The sequence below is a fragment of the Zophobas morio genome, unplaced genomic scaffold, assembly GCF_036711695.1.
Source record: "Zophobas morio isolate AGI-343-1 ecotype UQ-CSIRO unplaced genomic scaffold, CSIRO_AGI_Zmor_V1 ptg000014l, whole genome shotgun sequence".
Taxonomy (NCBI): domain Eukaryota; kingdom Metazoa; phylum Arthropoda; class Insecta; order Coleoptera; family Tenebrionidae; genus Zophobas; species Zophobas morio.
In genome coordinates, this window is record NW_026972119.1 from 21,097,123 (window position 1) to 21,121,231 (window position 24,109).

Consider the following 24,109-nt stretch of genomic DNA (forward strand, 5'->3'; position numbering starts at 1 on the left):
TAATTATTCTGTTGTGCTGCAGGCAGTATAAATAAATAATCCTCGCAAAAATAAGGATAAATTTATAAAACCCCCCCTCGCCTCTGTTCGAAGAATCGATACCTTCAAATAAGCGCGCGCGTTTGCGTCACCCTAGGTAATTTCGCTCCCGACATCTGGCACGTTGGCAGCATTGTCGAATGAAGCACGTGGAGGAGAAGCTTCAACGTTTCCAAGCTCCCGAATAATTTAATTTTTACCTGTTAGTGGGTTCAAAGTAAGTCTTTAACCGTAACTAAATAGATTCTAACAATTAATTACACCTAATTCGCTATAAATCGCGTCCTAAAACCATTCCAGTAGCGGCTTGTCGGCAATGACGCGCATGACTTAGTGGTTATGTAGATGATTGTGTTGTAGTTGTTTCGTTTGGTTGGATTTTTTCAAAGTAAGTAAAACGCGTGCTGACTCGCTTCGACGCTTATTAATATTACTCGCAGGCGAACTCGTTTTTTATTATGTAATTGTGTGCAATTCTCCAATTGCTGGTGCTTGCTTCGATGTGATTGATGTAACGAGCGTTAATACAGGAGGGAGTCTAATTATTGCATCCTTTTGTTACAGAATTGAACCCAAAACCTACCCCTTCGCCCTGACCCCCGTTTCAAAAGACCATGGATATGGATAATAAAAATTTGATAAACGATGACCCAAATGTCACACTCACAATTAGGCTTATTATGCAAGGAAAGGTAGGCCCCAGTTTGTTTTTTCGTGTCGCAGGTGTCGCCTATGAAACACGTCCTAGTGTGTGCTTTTTAAAAACTCTTTACTCCACAGGGAACTTGTAACATGATTCTGAAGGTCAAACATTGTGGCGCCTTTATCAGTACCATGTAAATAGTAAATAGCATTCTTTTAAGGCGCGTAAATTGGTTTACGTTGGATAAATAGCAAAAATCTAGTTATTAGCGCTGAAACCTTTCACAATTTGTAATCACATTAGTGCACTCAAACTCTGTAGGCTTCAATCCGGGCAAAACGTACCTACATTTTCATATTTTATTAGTCTTCTGTGTTGGAGGCGTGTATTGATAACTCCATAATCAATACCCAAGAGTGATGTATGTTCAGTGGCTACAAACTTTGCTTTTATCGTCTTCATTATTGTGTAACATAAATTGAATTAATTCATTCCTTTGATGGCACTCTCCAAACAAAATGTTCTCTGGCGGCGTTATTTACATTAATTTAAATGCACATTGTAATGCGCGGGTTCAGTAGTTTATGTTAACATACATCTATGATGTGCTATTGTCTTAAGTGCTAAGCCATTTATAGTTTAATTATAGATTGATACGGAGCTCAAAACAACACAGTCTGGGTCAATCACTAGAATCATTGCCAAGATATTCATGATGAGCTGCTAAGATATGCCATTTATTTAGCGCCCGTGTTAGTGTAATATTTACAATTTTAATGAACCGCATTTATTAATAAACTATTGAACTTGGATTGTGTTTACCCAGTCAGTAAACACATTAAGTAAATTCGTGACCCGACGTACTCTGACTTTTCTCCACCATAAATCTCCTATTTTATTAATACTGATCATATCTAGTCTCATTGCTATTGATTGGCATGCAAACTATTTTTGCTAATGGGATTCAAAACGTTATCTTAACGCAGCTCAGTCATGGAATCATGCTTTGATAAAAATATACTAGAATTAAATGCGTCTAGTAAAAGTTTTCGCTGTGTAAATCATCATTATAAACTAATACGAACAAGAACGGGCTATTTCTAGTAGCTGCTTTCTTTATTAATGGCAAAACCTTCAAATAATAGCTTCCGTGGCGATCTATTTTTAAACTGTCTCTCAAAGTACAAAACAGTGACTGGAGAGAATGTTTTTTATAGTATGACATTCTAAAAAATATTTCCGCCGAAAATAAATCGCACTTTAAGATTTTCCGCACAAGAAGGGTAAATGTCACAGCTACAATTTTAAATATGTGTGTATATTGTAAAAACGTGTGTGCGAATGACCGAATTTTCTGTTGTAGGAAGTGGGCAGTATCATAGGTAAAAAAGGCGAAATAGTCAAAAGGTTTAGAGAAGAGGTATGTTGATGGTGATACGGTTCTTTGATCTGTTGATTGTGTTTGTTTTTGTTTCAGTCGGGTGCCAAAATAAACATATCTGATGGTTCGTGCCCTGAACGTATAGTAACAGTAACGGGATCAACTAACGCGATTTTTAAAGCTTTCACACTAATTTGTAAAAAATTCGAAGAGGTAAGTCGAGGACGTTTTCTATGAATGAACTTAAGTATTTTGGGAACATTGTAATGCCTAATGCACTTAAAATGACCCTTTTGAGAGGACCAGGATTTTAATTTAATTCCGTAATGGCTTTCGTTACTCATTCTATAATTATTATGATTAACTGTGGAAGAGCATGAGCGTTTTGGTAATACCCGGGTTCCATTCCACGTGAATATGCGTATGAAAGCAAAATGTCGGGTTTAAACTTGAACGGTTGAAAAAGACGTTGGACGATAGATGGCGCGGACTTGTTTAGAAAAATTAAGAAATCAATCTTGTGTTAAAAGTTGTACAAAATTAAAGTGCGCATTTGTTTGTTTAGCTTGATCACCGGTCATTGAGGAAATATGGTCCATAATTAAATCGTAACGTGATCATTATTTTTAGGATTATTATTGTTATTGGTCGTTAAACATGCGATCGAAAACGATTTTGGTCAAAGTCACCTTCACTGTAAACACCACATACCGATTATTGACCCATCTTGAACATTGTTACCTCGTTTTCATTAAAATTTTTAATGTTCTAAAATCACTATTGGGAAGCCTGTTACATTAAATTATTTACTTGCTACGACTAAGGGTTTAATTTAATAATTACGTGTACCAGTCTGAGAAAATGCTTAAAACTATTGATTACTTGTCGTTTCTGGTTGAGTTCGTGTTATGTTTATTTAATTATGTTTATCTGATCCGACAAACCGGAATTACACAAAATCCCGCACTTTCAGTGTTGTACTTTTGCTGACGTCATCGACTCTTAGCAAGGAATAACTAACTAATTTTAGTGTATACTAGGATTTTGATATAATCGATAAAATGAATCTTCTCTGGGGTGAGACAAGCTTTGGAGAGGACATCCTCTGTAAACACTCCAAGGGACGAAAATATTGAAACACAAGCGACTTTATTTATTTTCAAAAGTGTTTTAAAATAAATCAGTGATACAAAAGTAGGTCACGTACATTTAAATTGATTTTATCATAAGCGAGCGTTTAGAGGTGGTTAAATTTAAATAATTAGCGTCGCACTAGTTGTTGTGGAATTTGGTTAGGCGTAGAAAGCCAGTCGTTTCCTGATTGCATTGCAAACAATCGTTAATAAATATAAGAAATAACAAGAGTTCTAAGTTTGATCCTTGAAAATTTCTGCACAATAATGTGTTTGGAATGTTCTGATATTTGCTAAATGAGTTCAGCCAGTAAGATACACCATGAATAAACGTATTAAGGGATTACTAAAAGCAAATAGACTAAGCCATGTAGGAGTACATAATAATCAATAGTATCGAAGCTTTACTGAAGCCGGTGTAAACAACATTCACTTGCGTGTTAGAGCCCAAACTTTCATGTAAAGGCTGACTAAAGGCCGTTAATTAGTAACAGGAGATTTATTTTGCATATAATGTGTTATATGTCATTTTCTGTTTAATATTTGAAAGATTTATAGTTCTTTTTTAATTAGTGAAAATTATTCAGAAGAGCTAATGGATGCTTTGCGTATATTAGGTTGAATAGTTTTTTTTTTTGTAAACTTGATAAAAAATTTTGTTAAGGAAATCTCATTTAAATTTAAAAAATAATGTCCGTTCATATTTGTTATGGTTTATTAATCCGCCTTGTTTATTTATTAATCCTTCTTTTTTTACTTAGACGTAGATTTTTTTCTTAGAACCGACTGTTATATAAAATAAAAAAAATTAGAATCAAGGTTTATTATGGTGTTTCAAGGACAAGGGAAGTTCTGTATAAATAATTTTGGTCTATAAATCGCAGTTTTTATTAACCACAGTGTCAAAATAAAGGCCAAAATTTTGAATATCGGAAAATTTCGACCACCTTCGAAACTTAACTATTTTTTCAAAATCGTCCATTGAAATATGATAAGTTTCTTGGATTTTTTTTTAATTGCATTTCAAGTTTGATATTTCTATAATCTTGCCCTGGGACTATTAAAACGCTATATTTTTGGAATCAGCACGTCGAAATCTATCTTTTAGAATTTTTTGGGCATTTTTGGGCAACTTTTTCAAAACCAAAATTTTTCACAACTTTAAATGATAATTTCAGAATTTTTATACCACTTTCGAAACTTGGCCAAAGACATTTTCTCACTGAAACAAAGTTTTTTTGGATTTAGACAAAAAATAGGGCTGAATATTTCTCAAATCTTGGCCTGGAACCATAAAAACGTTATATTTTGGAAATCAGCACGTCGAAATGTATATCCTAGAATTTTTCAAAACCAAAATTTTTCAATATTTTTATGAAAATTTCGGAATTTTTCGATCACCTTTGAAACTTGACCAAAGACATTTTCTTGTACATTTCCATCTACTTTCGGTCTCATGTCTTCGATAACTCCTATCATATTTTCTGATTGGTCCAATGAAATAAATTTTTTTTTTTGATTTCTTTAAAAAAAAAAGCTACTTCAAGCTGAATATTTATAAAATCTTACTCGGTGACCATAAAAAAACGCAGTTTTTGTGGAATCAGCACCTCCAAATCTATATACAAAATTTTTTGAAAATTTTAGACAACTTTTTCAAAACCAAAAAAAATTTCAATGTTTTTTTGAAAATTTCGGAATTTTTTGAAACTGACCAAAGACATTTTCTTCTACAGTTCGTTTACTAGAAATTACTTTCTGCTTCGCTTCTTGGATAACTCCAACCGTTTTTCCAAAATCGTCCATTGAATTATGAAATATTTTTGGATTTTTTTTTTAATTGCCTTATTAAGCAGGATATTTGGAAAATCTTGCCCCAGGACTATAAAAACGCTATATTTTTGGAATCAGCACGTAGAAATCTATATCTTACAATTTTTTGGGGAATTTTTAGGCAACTTTTTCAAAACCAAAATTTTTCACTGTATTTTAATGGAAATTTGGGAATTTTTTTACTACTTTCGAAAGCCAAAGACAGTTTCTTGTACATTTTGAGCTACTTTCGGTCTCAATTCCCGGATAACTCCTACCATGTGTTCTGATAGGTCCACTGAAATAAAATGGTTTTTTGAATTTAAAAAAAAATACAGTCCAAGCTGAATATTTCTAAAATCTTGCCTGGAGATCACATAAACGGTGTTTTTGGAATCAGCACGTCGGAACCTATATATAAAATTTTTTGAGAACTTTTACACAATTTTTTCAAAACCAAAACAGTTCTCAAATATTTTATGAATAATTCGAAATTTTTCTACCACTTTCTAAACTTGAACATAGATATTTTCTTGTATATTTCTCCCTGTAGAAGTTATTTTCGGCCTTACTTCTCCGATAATTCCTGCCATTTGTCCAGAATCGCCCAATGAAATATGTTTTTTTTTTATTTATTTTTTTTAATTGCGTTTCAAACTTAATATTTCTAAAACCTTGCCCTGGGACCATAAAACCGCTATATTTTTGGAATCAGCACGTCAAAATCTTTTTTTGGCGATTTTTAGGCAACTTTTTCAAAACCAAAATTTTTCACTGTTTTCCTGAAAATTTCGCAATTTTTCTACCACTTTCGAAACTTGGTCAAAGACATTTTCTTGTACATTTGGACCTACTTTCGGCCCCAATTCTTCTATAACTCCTATCCGAAATAATGTTGTGGATTAATAAACAAAATTTAGGCTGAACATTTCTAAAATCTTGCACTGGGACCATAAAGACGCTATATTTTGGAAATCAGCACGTCGAAATGTATATCTTAGAATTTTTGTAGGATATTTATATAACTTTCAAAACCAAAATTTTCCAGTATTTTTATGAATATTTCGGAATTTTTCGACCGCCTTTGAAACTTGACCAAAGACTTTTTCTTGTACATTTCCATCCACTTTCGGTCTCATTTCTTCGATAACTCCTATAATATTTTCTGACTGGTCCACTGAAATAAAATGTTTTTTTGGATCTCTTTAAAAAAAAGCACTTCAAGCTGAGTATTTATAAAATCTTAGCCCGATGACCATAAAAATGCAGTTTTTGTGGAATCAGCACCTCCAAATCTGTATACGAAATTTTTTGAAAATGTTACACAACTTTTTCAAAACCAAAAAAATTTCAATATTTTTTTGAAAATTTCGGGATTTTTCGAAACTGACCAAAGACGTTTTCTTGTACATTTCGATTACTAGAAATTACTTTCTGCTTCACTTCTTGGATAACTCCAACCGTTTTTCCAAAATCGTCCATTGAATGATGAAATATTTTTGGATTTTTTTTTTAAATTGCCTATCAAGTAGGATATTTGGAAAATCTTGCCCCAAGACTATAAAAACGCTATATTTTTGGAATCAGCACGTCGAAATCTATATCTTACAATTTTTTGGGAATTTTTAGGCAACTTTTTCAAAACCAAAATTTTTCACCATGTATTTTAATGGAAATTTCGGAATTTTTCTACTACTTTCGGAAGCCAAAGACAGTTTCTTGTACATTTTGACCTACTTTCGGTCTCAATTTCCGGATAATTTCTACCATGTGTTCTGATTGGTCCACTGAAATAAAATGGTTTTTTGAATTAAAAAAAAAAAATGCAGTCCAAGCTGAATATTTCTAAAATCTTGCCTGGGGATCATAAAAACGGTGTTTTTGGAATCAGCACGTCGAAACCTATATACAAAATTTTTATGAAAATTTCGAAATTTTTCTACCACTTTCCAAACTTGAACATAGATATTTTCTTGTATATTTCTCCCTCTACAAGTTATTTTCGGCCTTACTTCTCCGATAACTCCTGCTGCCATTTTTCCAGAATCACCCACTGAAATATAATAGTTTAAACAATTTTTTTTTTTAATTGCGTTTCAAGCTTAATATTTCTAAAATCTTGCCCTGGGACCATAGAAACGTTATATTTTTGGAATCAGCACGTCGAAATCTATATTCTAGTTTTTTTTTTGACGATTTTTAGGCGACTTTTTCAAAACCTAAATTTTTCACAATTTTTATGAAAATTTCTAAATTTGACAAAAGATATTTTCTCGTATATTTCGAACTGCTTTCGGTATCACTTCTTCGATAACTCCTACCATATTTTCTGATTGGTGCACTGAAATAAAATGGTTTTTTGGATTTAAAAAAAAATGCACTCCAAGCTGAACATTTTTAAAATTTTGAATGGGGACCATAAAAACCACTGTTTTGGGATTAGCACGTCGAAATTTATATAAAAAATTTTTTGAGAATTTTTAGACAATTGTTTCAAAACCAAAACATTTTCACAATGTTTTTATGAAAATTTCGAAAGTCTTCGACCACTTTCCAAATTTGACTAGGCATTTTCGGCTTCATTACTTCCAATTTTCTAGCGTCGACCATCAAACTATGATTTTTTGTTTTTTTTTTTTTTGTTCGAATTTTTCTAAAATCTTACAAGGGAAAGATAGAAACGCCATATTTTTGAAATAAGTAGTACGTCGCAGTGTATATGTATTCTAAAATTTTTTTGGAAATTTTTAGACATCATTTTCAAAATCAAAAAATTTTCAATATTTTTATTAAAATTTTGGGATTTGTCGACTATCTTCGAAGCGGGAACAATCCTCCAGACGTTAATTCCGACTTTACTTCTTCAATAACTCCTACCATTTTTCCAAAATTGCCCACTGAAATATGTATAAGTTATTTGGATTTTTTGAAAAAAGTGCATTTCAAGCTTAATATTTTGAAATCTTGCCTAAACCATTAAAATATGGATTTTTGTTCTTTTTTATCCGAATTTTTCTAAAATCTTACCAGGGGAAGATAAAAACGCTATATTTTCGAAATTAAGTGACACGTCGAAATTCATATCCTAACATTTTTTGGAAATTTATAGACAATATTTTTAAAATCAAAAAATTTTCAATATTTTTATGAAAATTTCGAAATTTTTCTACCGCCTTCGAGGCTTGACCAAAGACATTGTACAGTTCGACCTACTTTCGGCTCCACTTTTCCGAAAACTCCTACCATGTTTTGGTCCATTGAAATAAAGGTTTTTTGGATTTTTTTTTTAATTGCACTCCAAGGTGAATATTTGTAAAATTTTGCCTAATGAAAACACTGTTTTTAGAATCCACGGGTCGAAATTTATATACAAAATTTTTTCGAAATTTTTGCACAATTTGTTCAAAACCAAAATATTTTTCAATATTTTTATGAAAATTTCGGAATTTTTCGACCACTTTCCAAATTTGACGAGGCATTTTCTCGTACATTTCGCACTCCAGGCGAAATCTTTCGGCTTCATTTCTTCGATAACTCCTCCCATTTTCCAGAGTCGACCACTAAAATATTTTTTTGGAAATTTTTAGATAATATTTTCAAAATCAAAAAATTTTCAATAATTTTATGAAAATTTCGGGATTTTTCGACTTCTAAACTGGAACAATGTACATTTCGCCCTCCAGAAGTTAATTTTGCCCTTGCTTGTTCGATGACCAGTTTTTCCAAATTTGCCCACTGAAATGTGATTTTTTTGAATTTTTTTAAAAAAGTGCATTTCAAGCTGAATATTTTGAAATCGTGTCTTGGAACTATAGAAACGCTGTATTTTTAGAAGCAGCACGTCGAAATCAGTCTTAGAATTTTTTGAGAATTTTTGGACAACTTTTTCAAAACTAAAAAATTTTACAATGTTTTTATGAAAATCTCGAAATTTTTCGACCACCTTCGGAACTTGACCAAGCCATTTTCTTGTAAATTTCGACCTACTTTCGGTCTCACCTTTTCGATAATGTATTCTAAAAATTTTTTGGCAATTTTTAGACAACTTTTTCAAAACCAAAAAAAAAAAATCAATAATTTTATGAAATTTTCGGGACTTTTCGACCACCTTCGAAACTTGATCATTTCGCCCTCCACAAGTTATTTTCGGCCTGACTTCTACCATTTTTCCAGCATCGTCCATTGACATAAAATGTAGTTTTTTTGGATTAAAAAAATGCATTTCAAGCTTGGCATTTCTAAAATCTTAGCTTGGGCCCTTAAAAACGCTATATTTTTGGAATCAGCACCTCGAAATCTATATCCTGAATTTTTTTGACAATTTTTAGATAACTTTTTCAAAACCAAAATTATTCACAATTTTTATGAAAATTTCGGATTGTTTTCTACCACTTTCGAAATTAGACCAAAGACATTTTTTTGTACATTTCGGCCTACTCTCGGCCCTACTTCTTTGATACTACCATGTTTCCAGAATCACCCATTAAAATATGTGACGGTTTTTTGGATTTTTTAAAAAAACATTTCAAGTAAAATATTTTTAAAATCTTGTCCTGGGACCATAAAAACGCTTTTAATTTTGGAATCAGCACGTCGTAATCTTGTCCTGGATTTTTTTGAGTATTTTTTTAGACAACTTTTTCAAAACCAAAATTTTAATCAAAATTTGGGAATTTTTTAACGCCTTCCAAATTTTTAACCAAAGACATTTTCTTGTACATTTCGACCTCCAGAAGTTATTTCCAGCCTCACTTCGTCGATAACTCCTACCATTTTTCCAGAATCGTCCATTGAAAGAAAGTGTAGTTTTTGGATTAAAAAAAAATGCATTTCAGGCTTAGTATTTCTAAAATCTTGGCTTGAGATCTTAAAAACGATATATTTTGGGAATCAGCACCTCGAAATCTATTCTGAATTTTTTTGAGAATTTTTAGATAACTTTTGAAAACCAAAATTTTTCACAATTTTTATGAAAATTTCGGATTTTTTTCTACCAGTTTTTAAGTTTGACCAAACACATTTTCTTGTACATTTCGACCTACTCTTGGCCCTACTTCTTTGAAACTACCATGTTTCCAGAATCGCCCATTTTTTTGATTTTTTAAAAAAGCATTTCAAGTCAAGTATTTTTAAAATATTGTCCTGGATTTTTTTGAGTATTTTTTTAGACAACTTTCTCAAAACCAAAATTTTAATCAAAATTTGGGAATTTTTTTAACGCCTTCCAAATTTTTAACCAAAGACATTTTCTTGTACAGTTCGACCTCCAGAAGTTATTTCCAGCCTCACTTCGTCGATAACTCCTACCATTTTTCCAGAATCGTCCACTGAAAGAAAGTGTAGTTTTTGGATAAAAAAAAATGCATTTCAGGCTTAGTATTTCTAAAATCTTGGCTTGAGACCTTAAAAACGATATATTTTTGGAATCACCACTTCGAAATCTATATCCTAATTTTTTTTGAGGATTTTTTAGACAACTTTTTCAAAACCCAAATTTTAATCAAAATTTGGGAATTTTTTGAGCGCCTTCCAAATTTAACAAAAGACATTTTCTTGTATATTTCGACCTCCTGGACCATAAGAACTATATTTTAGAAACGAACACGTCGAAATTTATGTCGCAGATTTTTTTACAACTTTGTCAAAACCAAAATTGTTCAATATTTTAATGAAAATGTAATTTTTTCGACCACCTTCGAAACTCATCTAAAGACTTTCTTGTACCTTTCGCCCTCCAGAAGTTAATTTCGGCCTCACTTCTTCGATAACTCCTACCATTTTTCCAGAATTAGTCGCTGAAATAAATATAATAGCTTTTTGGATTTTTTTAAGAAATGCATTTCAAGCTGAATATTTCTAAAATCTTCCCCGGGGACCATAAAAACGCCATATTTTTTGAACCAGCCGTCGAAATCTATGGCCTACAATATTTTGAGAATTTTAGACAACTTTTTCGTAACCAAAAAATTTTTGTTTTTATGAAAATTTTGTAATTTTATATTTTAAATGTATTTTCATATACTTTTCGACCCCTAGAATTTAATTTCGGCTTCACAACTCCTACCCTTTTTTGTAGAATGATTCATTGAAATATAGCAGTTTTTTGAATTAAAAAAATGGATTTTAAACCCAAGATTTCTAGGACTAAAAGCACTATATTTAAAAAAAAATTGCATTTCAAGGCGAATATTAAAAAAAAAGCACATGGAAATCCATATCATTGAATTTTTTGAGAATGTTTAGAGATTTTTTTTCAAAAGCCAAATTTTTCAATAAATGTTATATTTCGAATTTTTTGATTCCGTTCTAAATTTAAGAGACTTTTTCTTGTATATTTCAAGTCGAATATCAAAACGCCGTCTCATTTAAATTTTATAAAATAATATGTGTCCATATTTGTTATGGTTTATTAATCTGCCCTTATTTTTATCTTAGACGTAGATTTTTAGTAAAAAATTCAAAACAGTGCAAAGAATTTTGAAAATTTTTCCCAAAGCCGACTGTTATATAAAAATAGACTGGAGTCGATTCGAAGCACTAAATAACTACACTTTTAAGTGATTAAAAATTAAAAAAAAAAAAATTATTTGCTATTATAAACACAGGGATTTCTGTGTAGGACGTAACGATTAATTTGACTTTAACTCTGTTCTGACTTTTACTTAAGGCAGTTTTATAACTACCTAAGTAAAATAACGCCAATGAAAAATCCCCAAAGTATGATTTAATGACCGACGTACCACAGTTTGTAAAAAAGTACATTTTGCTTTCATATCGTCTTAAAATCCGACAATATTGATTTGGAATGGAATATACACTCAACAGTACACGTCACACACCCAGTTCCCTATGACGAAAACCCCTAACGCAAGGAGTGACTTTGCCGGCTGCGGTGGTTTCCGGGCGCGGCCTCGGTCGTGTCTACGCCGGCAAAGTCGGTGGTCCTGTGTGCGGAGATTATGAGATCCGAGGGAACCGGAACCGAACGTATCACACAAGCTAATATACGTGTGTAGAAATAGCCGATAGGTAGTAGTTGGCGTAGCAGTAATTTGTATAGTGTGTATTGTGCATTTGTTAATGTGGTGTTGTGTTGTGATGGGATCCCTCAGTGGTGTTCCCAGTTCCAGGACATAAATAGTGGAGGTAGCGGAGTGCCCAGGCCTCCGATAACGTTGCGACTCATCGTACCTGCAAGCCAATGTGGATCGCTGATCGGGAAAGGAGGCTCCAAAATCAAAGAAATTAGGGAAGTGACGGGGGCGTCGATTCAGGTCGCCTCGGAGATGTTGCCCAATTCGACAGAGAGGGCGGTCACTATTTCGGGAACCGGAGAAGCAATCACTCAGTGCATTTATCACATCTGTACCGTTATGCTCGAGGTAATTTACAGAGGGTCGACTCCTAGTGTTTTTTTTTTAGTACAGTTTTATGGTCGTAAAACTAGGAACAGTATAGAGTAGTTTGGAATTTCTCTTCGTTGTAATCCGATTATGAAATTTTGTGTAAGTGCAGCCACGGACGATTGCTGCTATTGATCAATAACGATATTATAATAAAGCCCACGCTCCATACCACTTAGGAGGGAGCACAAAGAGGAGGCTTGAGTTGATCAGTGGTACTGCGTAGGTATGCCGAAAGGTCAAATTAGGGACGGAGTCAACTTGAAAGAGAAATTTTGTTTCATTATCGCAGTTTTAACAAAACATGACAATTCGGGCTTTCGCTTTGTCAAAACAAGAAGTTTACTTTTTGTTCGTTGCGAATTTGAAAAAATATTTCACTTTACGAGAAGAACTCTTGGTATCTAAAATGGTGTGGGGCTTCGAAAAATGTCGAATTTGTTCATTAATTATTGAATTATTTTTTTAGAAGTTGAACGTATGAATTTGGACACTGTTTCTGATTTTACGATCATAAAATTGTGTTTTTGCAATGTTAAATGCATTTTCAAAATTAAAATGGATTTTTCACTTAAAATCAGTTTCAGGCTTCAGTTTTAATAGCTTATGTTCATGGACGGCGGTTTTGTTTACCTAGTATCAATTACTCTGTTGATTGAAATCTTCCTGTATTGTAGTGAGACTAATTTTAAAAATTTTTGGGGTTTTTAAAATTATTTCTTAACAACTCCAAAGCTTTAGAATGAATCAATGTGTGTTGCACTTAATTCAAAGGGTATTTGTTGTCCTTATTTACTTTTTTTTTTTTAATAAGGGTACTTTGTTAAATTTAATCTCAATTTTCTTTGAGGACAATACTGAAATGAGTAAAATACATATAAGATAAAAATTATAACTTCTGTTTCAGTTTAAAGACAAAACTTTCGTTATAGAAACTCTAGTTTGAGGGTCGTAGGTAGCATCTCCAGTTTTAACGGAAATGAAGGCAAATTTAGTTTTTTCTTAATTGTATTTCAAACCGAATATTTCAAAAATTTATGTTGGTTTATTTTTTTTTTAGATTTTTAAACGATTTTTTTTATGTCCAAAGTTTTTCAATGTTTTATGAAAATTTCGGAATTTTTTGACCACATTCGAAACTTGACCAAAGACATTGAAATATGAAATTTTTTTTGATTAAAATAAAAAACGCTATATTTTTGGAATGAACACGTCGAAATTTATATCCTAGGATTTTTTTAAGGATGTGTGGACCACTTTTTCAAAACGAACATTTTTCAATTTCTACAAATCGTACCTTTTTTCCAGAATAATCCATTGAAATAAAGAGTTTTTTGATTTTTTTTAAATTGCAAGTCGAATATTTCTAAGATCTTGCTCCTGGATCATAAAAACTATATGTTTGCTATGAGCACGTTGGAATCTACATTTTGAGTTTTTTGGGGTATTTAGACAACTTTTTCAAAATCTAAAGCTTTCAATAAGTTTCTGAAAATTTCGGAACTTTTCAACCACCTGGAATTTTTTGAGGAACTTTTTACAACTTTTCCGAAAACCAAAATTTTTCAGCATTTAATTAAAATTTTGCAATTTTAACCAAAGACGTTTTCTTGTACATTTCGACCTCCAGAAGTTTCTTTCAGCCTCGTTTCTTCAAAAATTCCCAACCATTTTTCCAGAATTGAAATATTTCAGTTTTTTGGATTTTTTAAGAAGTTGCATTTCGAGCCAAATATTTTTAAATTCTTACCAAGTACAATAAAAACGCTTTAATTTTCGAATCAGCACGTCGTAATTTATGTCTTGGAATTGTTTGAGGATTTTTTGGTCCAGAATAAAATTTTTTCAAAATTTTAATAAAAATTTCGGAATTTTTTGACCGTCTTCGAAATCTAGCCAAAGACATTTTCTTGTACATTTCGACACCCAGAAGTTACTTTCGGCATCACTTCTTCGAAAACTTTACCATTTTTCCAGAACTAACTACCCTTTGAAATGTCTTTTTTTAACTGCGTTTCAGGTCGATTATTTCTAAAATTGCCCCGAACACGTTGAAATTTGCATCTTAGAATTTTTTGAAGATTTCTAGACACATTTTCAAAACCAAAATTTTTATATTTTTATATGAAAATTTTGGAATTTTTCGACTACCTTTGAAATTTGACCAGACATTTCGCCCTCCAGAAGTTTAATTTTGGCATCGATAATTCCTACCACTTTTCCAGAATCGTCAATTGAATTATGTATGATGGTTTTTTGGATTTTTTTTTAAATTTGTATTTCAAGCCGAATATTTCCGAAATTTTGCTTCCGGACCTTTACAAACGTCACATTTTGGAAACCAGTATGCCCAAATCTATATTTTTGAATTTTTTGAAGATTTTTAGACAACTTTTTCTAAACCCAAAAATTTTTCAAAACTTTTATAAAAATTTCGGAAGTTTCCCATCACCTATTTTTTCAGGGTTTTTGGACCACTTTCGAAACTTAACCAAATACATCTTCTGGTACACTTCGACCTCTAGAAGTTACTTTCAGCCTCGTTTCTTAAAAAATTCCAACCATTTTTCCAGAATCGTTTATTGAAATATGACTGTTTTTGGATAAAAAAAAATGCATGTTAAGCCAAATATTTTTAAAATCTTGCCACGGGACAATAAAAACGTTATAATTTTGGAATCAGCAGGTCGAAATCTATGGTCTGGAATTATTTTTTGAGGGTTTTTTAGACAACTTTTTCAAACTCAAAATTTTAATAAAAATTTTGGAATTTTTGACCACCTTCGAATTTGAAACTTTACTAAAGACATTTTCTTGTACATTTCGATATCCAGAAGTTACTTTTGGCCTCGTTTCTTAAAAAATTTCAACCATATTTTCAAAATCGTCTATTGAAATGTGACAGTTTTTTTTGAATTGAAAAAAAAAAGTGGATTTGAAGCCTAATGTTTCCAAAATCTTGCCCTGGGACAATGAAAGTACTACATTTTTGGAATCAGCACGTCGAAATTTATATTCTATATTTTTTTAAGAATCTTCAGGAAAGTTTTTCAAAACCAAAATTTTCGGAATTTTTTGACCACCTTCTAAATTTGACCAAGGACATTTTCTTGTAGCTCCAAAAGTTTAATTTCTTGTACATTTCAACTTCCAGAAGTTACTTTCGGCCTCGTTTTTTCAAAAATTCCAACCATTTTTCCAAAATCCCATTGAAATCTGACGTTTTTTTTTGGATTAAAAAAAGTATTTGAAGCCTAATGTTTCTAAAATTTTCCTCCGGGACCATAAAAAACGCTGTATTTTTGGAATCAAAACGTCGAAATTTATATTCTTGAGTTTTTTGCAAATTTTGAGGAAACTTTCAAAACCAAAATTTCTAGGTATGAAAATTTTGGAATTTTTCGACCACCTTTGAAATTTGACCATAGACATTTTCTTGTACATTTCGCCCTTCAGAAGTTAATTTCGGCATAGATAACACTTACTATTCTTCTAGAATCCAATCGTCCTTTCAAATGTGATGGTTTTTTGGATATTTTTTTAAATTTGTATTTCAAGCCAAATACTTTCAAAATTTTGCCCCTGGGCCATAGAAATGTCACATTTTTGGAACCAGTATGCTGAAATCTATATTTTAGAATTTTTTGGCGATTTTTGGACAACTTTTTCAAAAGCAAACATTTTTTCAGGATTTTTTTGAAATTTTCGGAATTTTTCGACAACATTCGAAACTTAACAAAATACATTTTCTTGTACATTTCGACCTCCAGAAACTACTTTCGGTCTCGTTTCTTCAAAAATTCCATCCATTTTTCCAGAATCGTCCGTTGAAATCTGACGGTTTTTTGGATTAAACCAAAAAAAAAAAAACATTTGAAGCTCAATATTTCTTAAAATTTTGCCCTGGGACCATAAAAGGCCTGTATTTTTGGAATCGGAGTTTCTAAGTAAGAAAATTGTGGAATTTTTCGACCACCTTCGAAATTTGACCATTGATATTTTCTTGTACATTTCGCCCTCCAGAAGTTAATTTCGGCATTGATAACTCCCACCATTTTTCCATATCTTTCATTGAAATACGAGTTTTTTGAAATTTTTTTTAATTTGTATTTCAAGCCGAATATTTCTAAAATTTTGACCCGGGACCATAGAAACATTACATTTTTGGAACCAGTATGTCGTAATCTATATTTTAAAATTTTTTGATGATTTTTGGACAACTTTTTCAAAACCAAAAAATGTTTCAGGTTTTTATGAAATTTTCGGAATTTTTTGAGTACTTTCGAAACTTAACTAAATACATTTTCTTGTACATTTCGACGTCCAGAAGCTACTTTTGGTCTCGTTTTTTCAAAAATTCCAACCATTTTTCCAGAATCGTTCATTGAAATATGAGTTTTTTGGATTAAAAAAAAAATGCATTTGAAGCGCAATGTTTCTAAAATCTTGCCTAGGACCATAAAACAGCTATATTTTGAGAAGTGGTATGTCGAAATTTTTTATCCTAGAATTTTTTGGGAATTTTTTTCGACCACTTTCGAAATTTGACCAAATACATTTTCTTGTACAATTCGCCATCCAGAGGTTAATTGTGGCATTTTTTTATTTTAAAGCCGAATATTTGTAAAATTTTGCCTTTGTATCATAGAAACGTCACATTTTTGGAACCAATATTCTAATTTTTTTTTCGAATTTTTAGCCAAGTTTTTCAAGACCAAAACATTTTTCAGGTTTTTCGAAAATTAACAAAAAACATTTTCTTCCAGAAGTTGCTTTCGGCCTCACGTCTTCATAATTCATATAATTTTTCCAGAACTACGAAATTATCTATGCTTCTTAACCATAACGAGGTCTTTTTAGGGTGAACATGTCGAAATCTGTATCCTGGAATTTTTTGAGAATTTTTTAGACAACTTTTTCAAAACCATAATTTTACAAAATTTTTGATAAAAATATAAAAAAAGTGAATTTCAAATTAAAAATCGTGTCACGGGCCATAATAACACAACTTTTTTGTTATAATATATATCTTAGATTTTTTTGGGCAGCTTATTCAAAACAAAAATTTTTCAATATTTTTATGAAATCTGAAAATTTGCATTTCAAATTTTTAAAAATTTTGCCTTGGGACCATAATGACTCTGTATTTTTGGAATCGGCTGATAGAAATCTGTCATAGATTTTTTTGACGATTTTTACACATTTTTTTTTAACCAAAATTTTTCAATGTTTATAGGAACATTTCGAAATTTTTCGTCCACCTTCGAAACTTAATTAAAGACACTTGCACAATTTGCTTTCCAGGAGTTACTTTCGGCCTAATTTTTTTATAATAGTTTTTTGGATTTTTTTCAAAAATTGGAATTTAAGCCAAATGTTTCTAAAATCTTGCCGTGGGAGCATAAAAGCGTTATATTTTTGTAATCATCAGTTCCAAATTTGTCGTAGAATCAGTTGAGGATTTTAGACAAATTTTCCAAAACCAACATTTTTCAATACACATTTTTATCAAAATTTCGAAACAGCCAGAAGTCTTGATTCCATCCAAACCGTCTTATGCAAAAATAATTTTAAAATAACAACTACAGAACGATTAAAAAAAATTTTGCTCTTTCACGTTATTGCTCAAATGAAAAACGTGAACTTTTTATGTTCTGAAATTTTCCTGTAAATAAATCCCTTAATATCGACTTTCCTGGAGTTATTAATTTTTTTCAACCAATTTCTTTTTTAAGGAAACTGCTTGCGAATATAAAGCTTTTTAAATCAGAGATGTAAAAGCATAATAAAGTACGTCCGTCAAAAAAAAAGAGTGGAAAAAACACATTAAAATTTAAATCGTCTTAAAAAAAGTAGACTAATATAGTTGACGACAAAAGGTTCTTAAATGTGAGCTTTCTCAACTCAGTTTCATTACGAAATTTTATTATCAGAAACGGGAGACCCACTTTTTTATATTGTAGCAGCTATGAAACGTTTACAAAGTTCAAAATTGTCTGAAACGAGTAAAATAGTTAATAGAGTTTAATCCTGGCACCACGTATATTTTTTCAGTCATTGTGTAACTATAAACCGGGCTTATTTTTCGTCCTCGAATATTAATTAAATATTTATGAAGACAGGTGCTAAAACTGCGTTCATTAACGCACGGCCAAACATTTAAAAACTTCGCAATTCATTTCTTAAAATACGAATTTGGAGCAATAATAGTGACGCGATCTTCCTGTACAAGTCACAAATAAAAATAAGTACATCACACAGCTGTTCGTAAATTGTTATTCATGTGGTGAGTTGCGAAATTATCGATAATAGTCGTTCTTAAAAATCGTACTTTCTCGCACTATTTAACCCAGTTCGATACGCACTTTTTTAACTCTTCGAGTAAACATACATAGTTACGAGTTGTTAGTTATAAAACGAGTTCACTGCGGATAGTTTTTCATCGTACCTGCTATTAAACTTTCAAATCTCAAACACACGCAGACCGCAGCTATTGTTTACATTGATTGGACATGTTATACCCTCCGGCCGAATTAAACTGAAATTACGAAGTTGTTATTAAAATTAAGTACACAAATACCCCGAAAATGTATTTTTGGCATATCGCCGAAGTGAAATCGAAGCCTAAATTTTTGATAAACAAAAAACCGTTGAAACTTGACATAATGTATTGTTTTTCATTTTAACAACCGCTGACTCCTATGATGAGAAAAACAATCGCAAGGGAAGTCCGCGCGGATATCAGCGACCGCTGAGTCTGGATTAATCCGGGCCCGAAATCCGCGCGGGGGTGGCCCGATGTGCGGAGATTATGAGAGCTGATCCACCGCCCGTCGCCGCCGACCCGCCCCCGACGCCGCCGCCGCTAATTTTCGTTCTGTTTTAATGTTTTCAGTCCCCTCCCAAAGGAGCTACCATACCCTACCGCCCCAAACCCCAAGTGGGTGGCCCCGTGATCCTGGCCGGCGGACAAGCCTATACCATCCAAGGCAACTACGCCGTTCCTGCCCACACAGATGTAAGTAGTTCAGTAATGACTCCTTTACTTCCCCCCTTGCCCCTCGGCCACCCGCTGGCTGCCGTGGCGCCAGCGGCTCCGCTCATGCCGCTCGAGCCGCTCAAGAACGGACACTTGCAGGCAGCCCTTCCGCCCGCGCATCTCTTGCCAGATGTAAGTTGATCGTATTGGTGCTCCCCCCTCTCTCTCTATATTTGAGTGTCCCCGCAAAAACTAGTACTTTGTTGGTGTCTTGTGACGAGAGAGCTTTGTTTTGTTATTTTTGTCTTTCTTTGGTTATATGTAGTCTTGTTGGTACCACACGGCTTTGTAGGGTTGTGGTTGTAGATGTGTTGTATGTGTTACTAACGTGCGGCGGTTTTGATGCGACGGAATTGTGAGGGGCTAAAGAGGGGTTATGTCAAAGCAGTCTCGTGATTGGTGTAGATGGGTGTGGGGTTAAGTTAAGTGTGTAGTGGGGAGGATTAGGGGAGTGGCGGACGAGTTCACGGCTTAAGATTTTTAAAAGAAAAGAACAAAATTTTAGAGAAAAATAACTGAAATTTATATAATTATGAAGTGCTAGATTATACCGGGTGATTTTTTTGATTTGTGATCTAGTTACCCAACAATTCGTTAATGTGCGACTTCCTGATTTGCTCTTAATGCTCTCGCAAAATAATTTGATCATATAATCGAGTGTCGTTCAAAAATTAGCTCCAGAACAGCAACACGAAATTCATTTCATATTCTTGTTTATTAAAAATAGTTTCCATGTAAAAAAATAAGAAAAAGATACTAAAAAATCGATGTTTCCAATTTTCTTGGCTTAAAAGAATTAAATTAAAACCCGAAAGTTCAACAGGTTATGGGCCCAGAGTACTTGCCAAGTATTAAGGCAGTAAAACTACAAGCACAAATATTTAAAAACTTCAAAAAAATTAAAACTTGAAAAGGAAAAAATTATACCTGATAGTAACATAAGAAAAAAATTGGTAGGCCATTTTGACAGCGCTCTTGAAGAAAAACCCAATAAATTCCGCTTCGTTGAAAAATTATAAATTTTTGATTTTTATCTCTATAAAGTAAAAACCAGTAAATAAACAACACCGAAAAATCGAAAGATCAAAAAATCAACAAGTAAAAAAAAAAATTAAAAATTTGAAACTTCGAGTTTGAAAATCGAAAACGCGAGAAACCAAAAAGTAGGGAAATCTTCTGGAAAGGCAAATAATCGAAAACTGAAATACCTAAAAAATTCGAGAATTCGAAATTTAAAAAAATGTCGAAAAACTGGAGAATGTAAAAATTTAAAAATCGAAAATTCTAAAATCTAAATTGGAAAAGTAGAAAGATTGAAAATTTGAGCATCAAAAATCGAAAACTCGAGATATAAAAAAATCGAAAAGTGAAATAATTGAATAATCGAAAAACTGAAGAATGGAAATAATGAAAATCGAAAATTGAAAATTTGAACATCAAAAATGCAAAATTTCGAATATCCAAAAAGTAGTAAAATCTTCTGGAAAGTCGTCAAATAATCGGAAATGGAAAAAAGGAAAATCCAAAAATCAAAGAGTGAAAAATCGAAAAACTGAAGAATGTAAAAAGTGAACAATCGAAAATTTGAAAAATGGAAGAATTGAAAATTCGAGAAATCGAGAAGGAAACAAATTGAAAATTCGAATATCGAAAAAACGAAAAAGTAGAAAAATTATCTGGAAAGTCGTCAATAGATTCTGAAATGGAAAAAAGAAAAATCGAAAAATCGATAGTTCGAAAATCGAAAAAAATTGAAAAATTTTCGGGAAAGTCAAAAAATAGTGAAAAATGGAAAAGCTGAAGAATGTTAAAAATTGAAAAATCTAGAATCCGAGAAACGAAAAAGTAAGAAAATCTTCTAGGAAGTCAAAAAATCGACAAATTGAAAACTCAAGAAATCAAAAAATTGAAAAACTGAAGAAGGGGATGAAAATTTGAGAATTCGAAAATTAAAAACATTGAAAAATCGAGAAATCGAAAAGGAAACAAATTGAGAATACGGATCTTGAAAAAACGAAAATTCGAAAATCGAAAAAGTAGGAAAATCTTATGGAAAAATAAAAAAATCGAAAATTGAAGTACCGAAAAAATTTGAGAATTCGAAATTTAAAAAAAATTGCAAAGTCGAAAAATTGAAGAATGTAAAATTTTTGAAATCGAAAATTCTAAAATCAAAAATGGAAAAGCAGAAATATTGAAAATTTGAGTACCGGAAATCGAAAAGTCGATAAATAAAAAATCATAATTGAATAATCGAAAAACTGAAGAATAGAAATAATGAAAATCGAAAATTGAAAATTTGAACATCAAAAATACAAAATTTCGAATATCCAAAAAGTAGGAAAATCGAAAAATCAAAGAGTGAAAAATCGAAAAACTGTAGAATGTAAAAAGTGAAAAATCTTAAATTCGAAAATCAAAAATCCAAAAGTGGAAGGGTTGAATATTCGAGTTCGAAAATCGAAAAGTTGAAAAATGAAAAATCGAAAAGTAAAAAATTGAAAATTTGAATATCGGGAAATCGAAAATTTGAAAAATTGAAGAATTGAAAATTCGAAAAATCGAGAAGGATACAAATTGAAAATTCGAATATCGAAAAAACGAAAAAGTAGAAAAATCTGGAAAGTTGTCAATAAATTCTGAAATGGAAAAAAGAACAATCGAAAAATCGACAGTTCGAAAATCGAAAAAATAGAAAAATTTCCGGGAAAGTGAAAAAAGGGTGAAAAATCAAGACCTCGCGAATCGAATCGAAAAGTAAAAAATTTGAAAAATCGAAAAGCTGAAGAATGAAAAAATTGGAAAATCTTCCGGAAAGCCAAAAAATCGGAAAATTGAGAATTCAAAAAATCAAAAAATTGAAAAATCGAAAAGTTACAGTGTAAAAATTTAAAAATCCAAAATTCGAAAATCAAAATTGGGAAAGTGGATACATAAATTGAAAATCCGAATATCGAAAATCGAAAACCCGAGATATAAAAAAATCGAAAACTGAAAAATTGAAAATTTAAATATCGGAAAATCGAAAATTTGAAAAATCAAGAAATCAAAATACTGAAAGGGATTGAAATTTTGAAAAATCGAAAAGTAAAAAAAGTAAAAAGCATACACTGAAAAATGTAAAAATTTAAGAAATTGAAAATCAAAAATCGAAAAATAGAAAGATTGAAAATTTGTCTATCGAATATCGAAAACTTGACAAATCAAAAAATCGAAAAATAAAATAATTGAAAAATTACAAAAATTGAAAATTCGAATATCTAAAAATGGAAAAGTAAAAAATTTGAAAAGTCTAAAAACTGAAGAATGGAAAAATTAAAAAATCGAAAATTCAATAAATGAAAAATCGAAAATTTGAAAAATTGAAAATTCGAGAGTCTATAAATCAAAAATTCGAAAATTCCAAGAAACGCAATATGGAAAAAACGAAATATCAAAAATCGAAAATTCTAAAATCGAGAAGTCGAAAATAAATTAAAAAAATATAATAGCCCAAAACGAAAAATTAAAATTTGAAAATGAAAAATTTAAATAAAAAATAATCGAAAAACGGAAGAGCGGAAAAATTGAAAATCCAAGACTAAAAAATTGAAAATTCAAATGTCGGGAATTAAAAAAAAATAAATAAAATCACAAAGACTGAACAATGAAAAAATTGAAAAATCAAAAGTCGAAGAATTGAAAAATTGAAAATTCGAGAATCGAAAATCAAAAAGTAAATAATTGAAGATTCGAAAATTTTGAAAAATCTAAGAATTGAAACAACAAGAAATCGAAAAAGTAGGAAAATCTTCCGGAAAGTTTTCAAAAACTCGAAAAACTGAAAAAGAGGATTGAAAATTTGAGAAATCGAAAAGTAAAAAAAAATAAAAGTTCTCACTGAAAAATGTAAAAATTGAAAAATCGGAAATTAAGATCTCAAAAACTCCAATGAATGCAACATAGAAACATCGAAATATCAAATATCGAAAAATCGACAATTTTAAAATCGAGAAGTAAAAATAAATTGAAAAATATAATCGCCGAAAACGAAAAATTGAAATTTGAAAATGAAACATTTAAATTATAAAAATCGAAAAACCGAAAACTCAATCGAAAATTTGAATAATCGAAAAACTGAAAATTGAGATGTCGAAAATTAAACAAAAATGAAAATTCGATGAATCAAATATTCGAAAAACCGAGAAAACAAACTCGAAGATCGAGATTTTGAAAAATTGGAAAATTCAATAAATAAAATATAGATTAAACGAAATCCATGGTCGAAAAATCTAATATTAAAATTTCGAAAAATGAAAATCCCGAAATTGAAATATTCCCATAATTGAAGTGTTGATGAAAAGTTGAGAAATCGAAAAAACATAACAAAAAATTTAAAAATCATTAAATCGAAACATGGAAAATTGAAACATCGAGAATCGATCGAAAAATTACAATTTGAGAAATTGAAAAATCCAGAATTCGAAGTGAAAAAATTTCGAAAATTGAAAATTTGAAAAATCGAAAAAGCGAGAACTGCAGAAATAGAAAAATTGAAACATCGAGAAATCAAAACATCAAAAGATCGGGAAATCTGCAAACCGAAAATATCGAAAAAACGCAAAAATTGAAAAATCCGAAAAATGAAATATCGAGAAATTGAAAAATTGGAAAACGAGG

General features: G+C 31.3%; 1 protein-coding gene across 8 annotated transcripts in view; it reads left to right on the top strand.

Moving 5' to 3' along the window:
- Mub (mushroom-body expressed) overlaps positions 1-24,109 on the top strand; it is a 312,827-nt gene that overhangs the window by 259,979 nt on the left and 28,739 nt on the right. For 3 of the 8 annotated variants that reach the window (XM_064055551.1, XM_064055554.1, XM_064055555.1), the window contains exons 4-8: positions 604-731; positions 2,046-2,102; positions 2,160-2,276; positions 12,121-12,390; positions 19,307-19,429. In XM_064055551.1, coding sequence (XP_063911621.1) covers positions 654-731; positions 2,046-2,102; positions 2,160-2,276; positions 12,121-12,390; positions 19,307-19,429 — 645 coding nt within the window. In that variant the 5' untranslated portion in view covers positions 604-653. Of the gene's footprint in view, positions 1-146; positions 257-339; positions 428-603; positions 732-2,045; positions 2,103-2,159; positions 2,277-12,120; positions 12,391-19,306; positions 19,583-24,109 lie in introns of those variants that run through there. The other 5 variants (XM_064055552.1, XM_064055553.1, XM_064055550.1 and 2 more) reach the window with 4 other exon arrangements.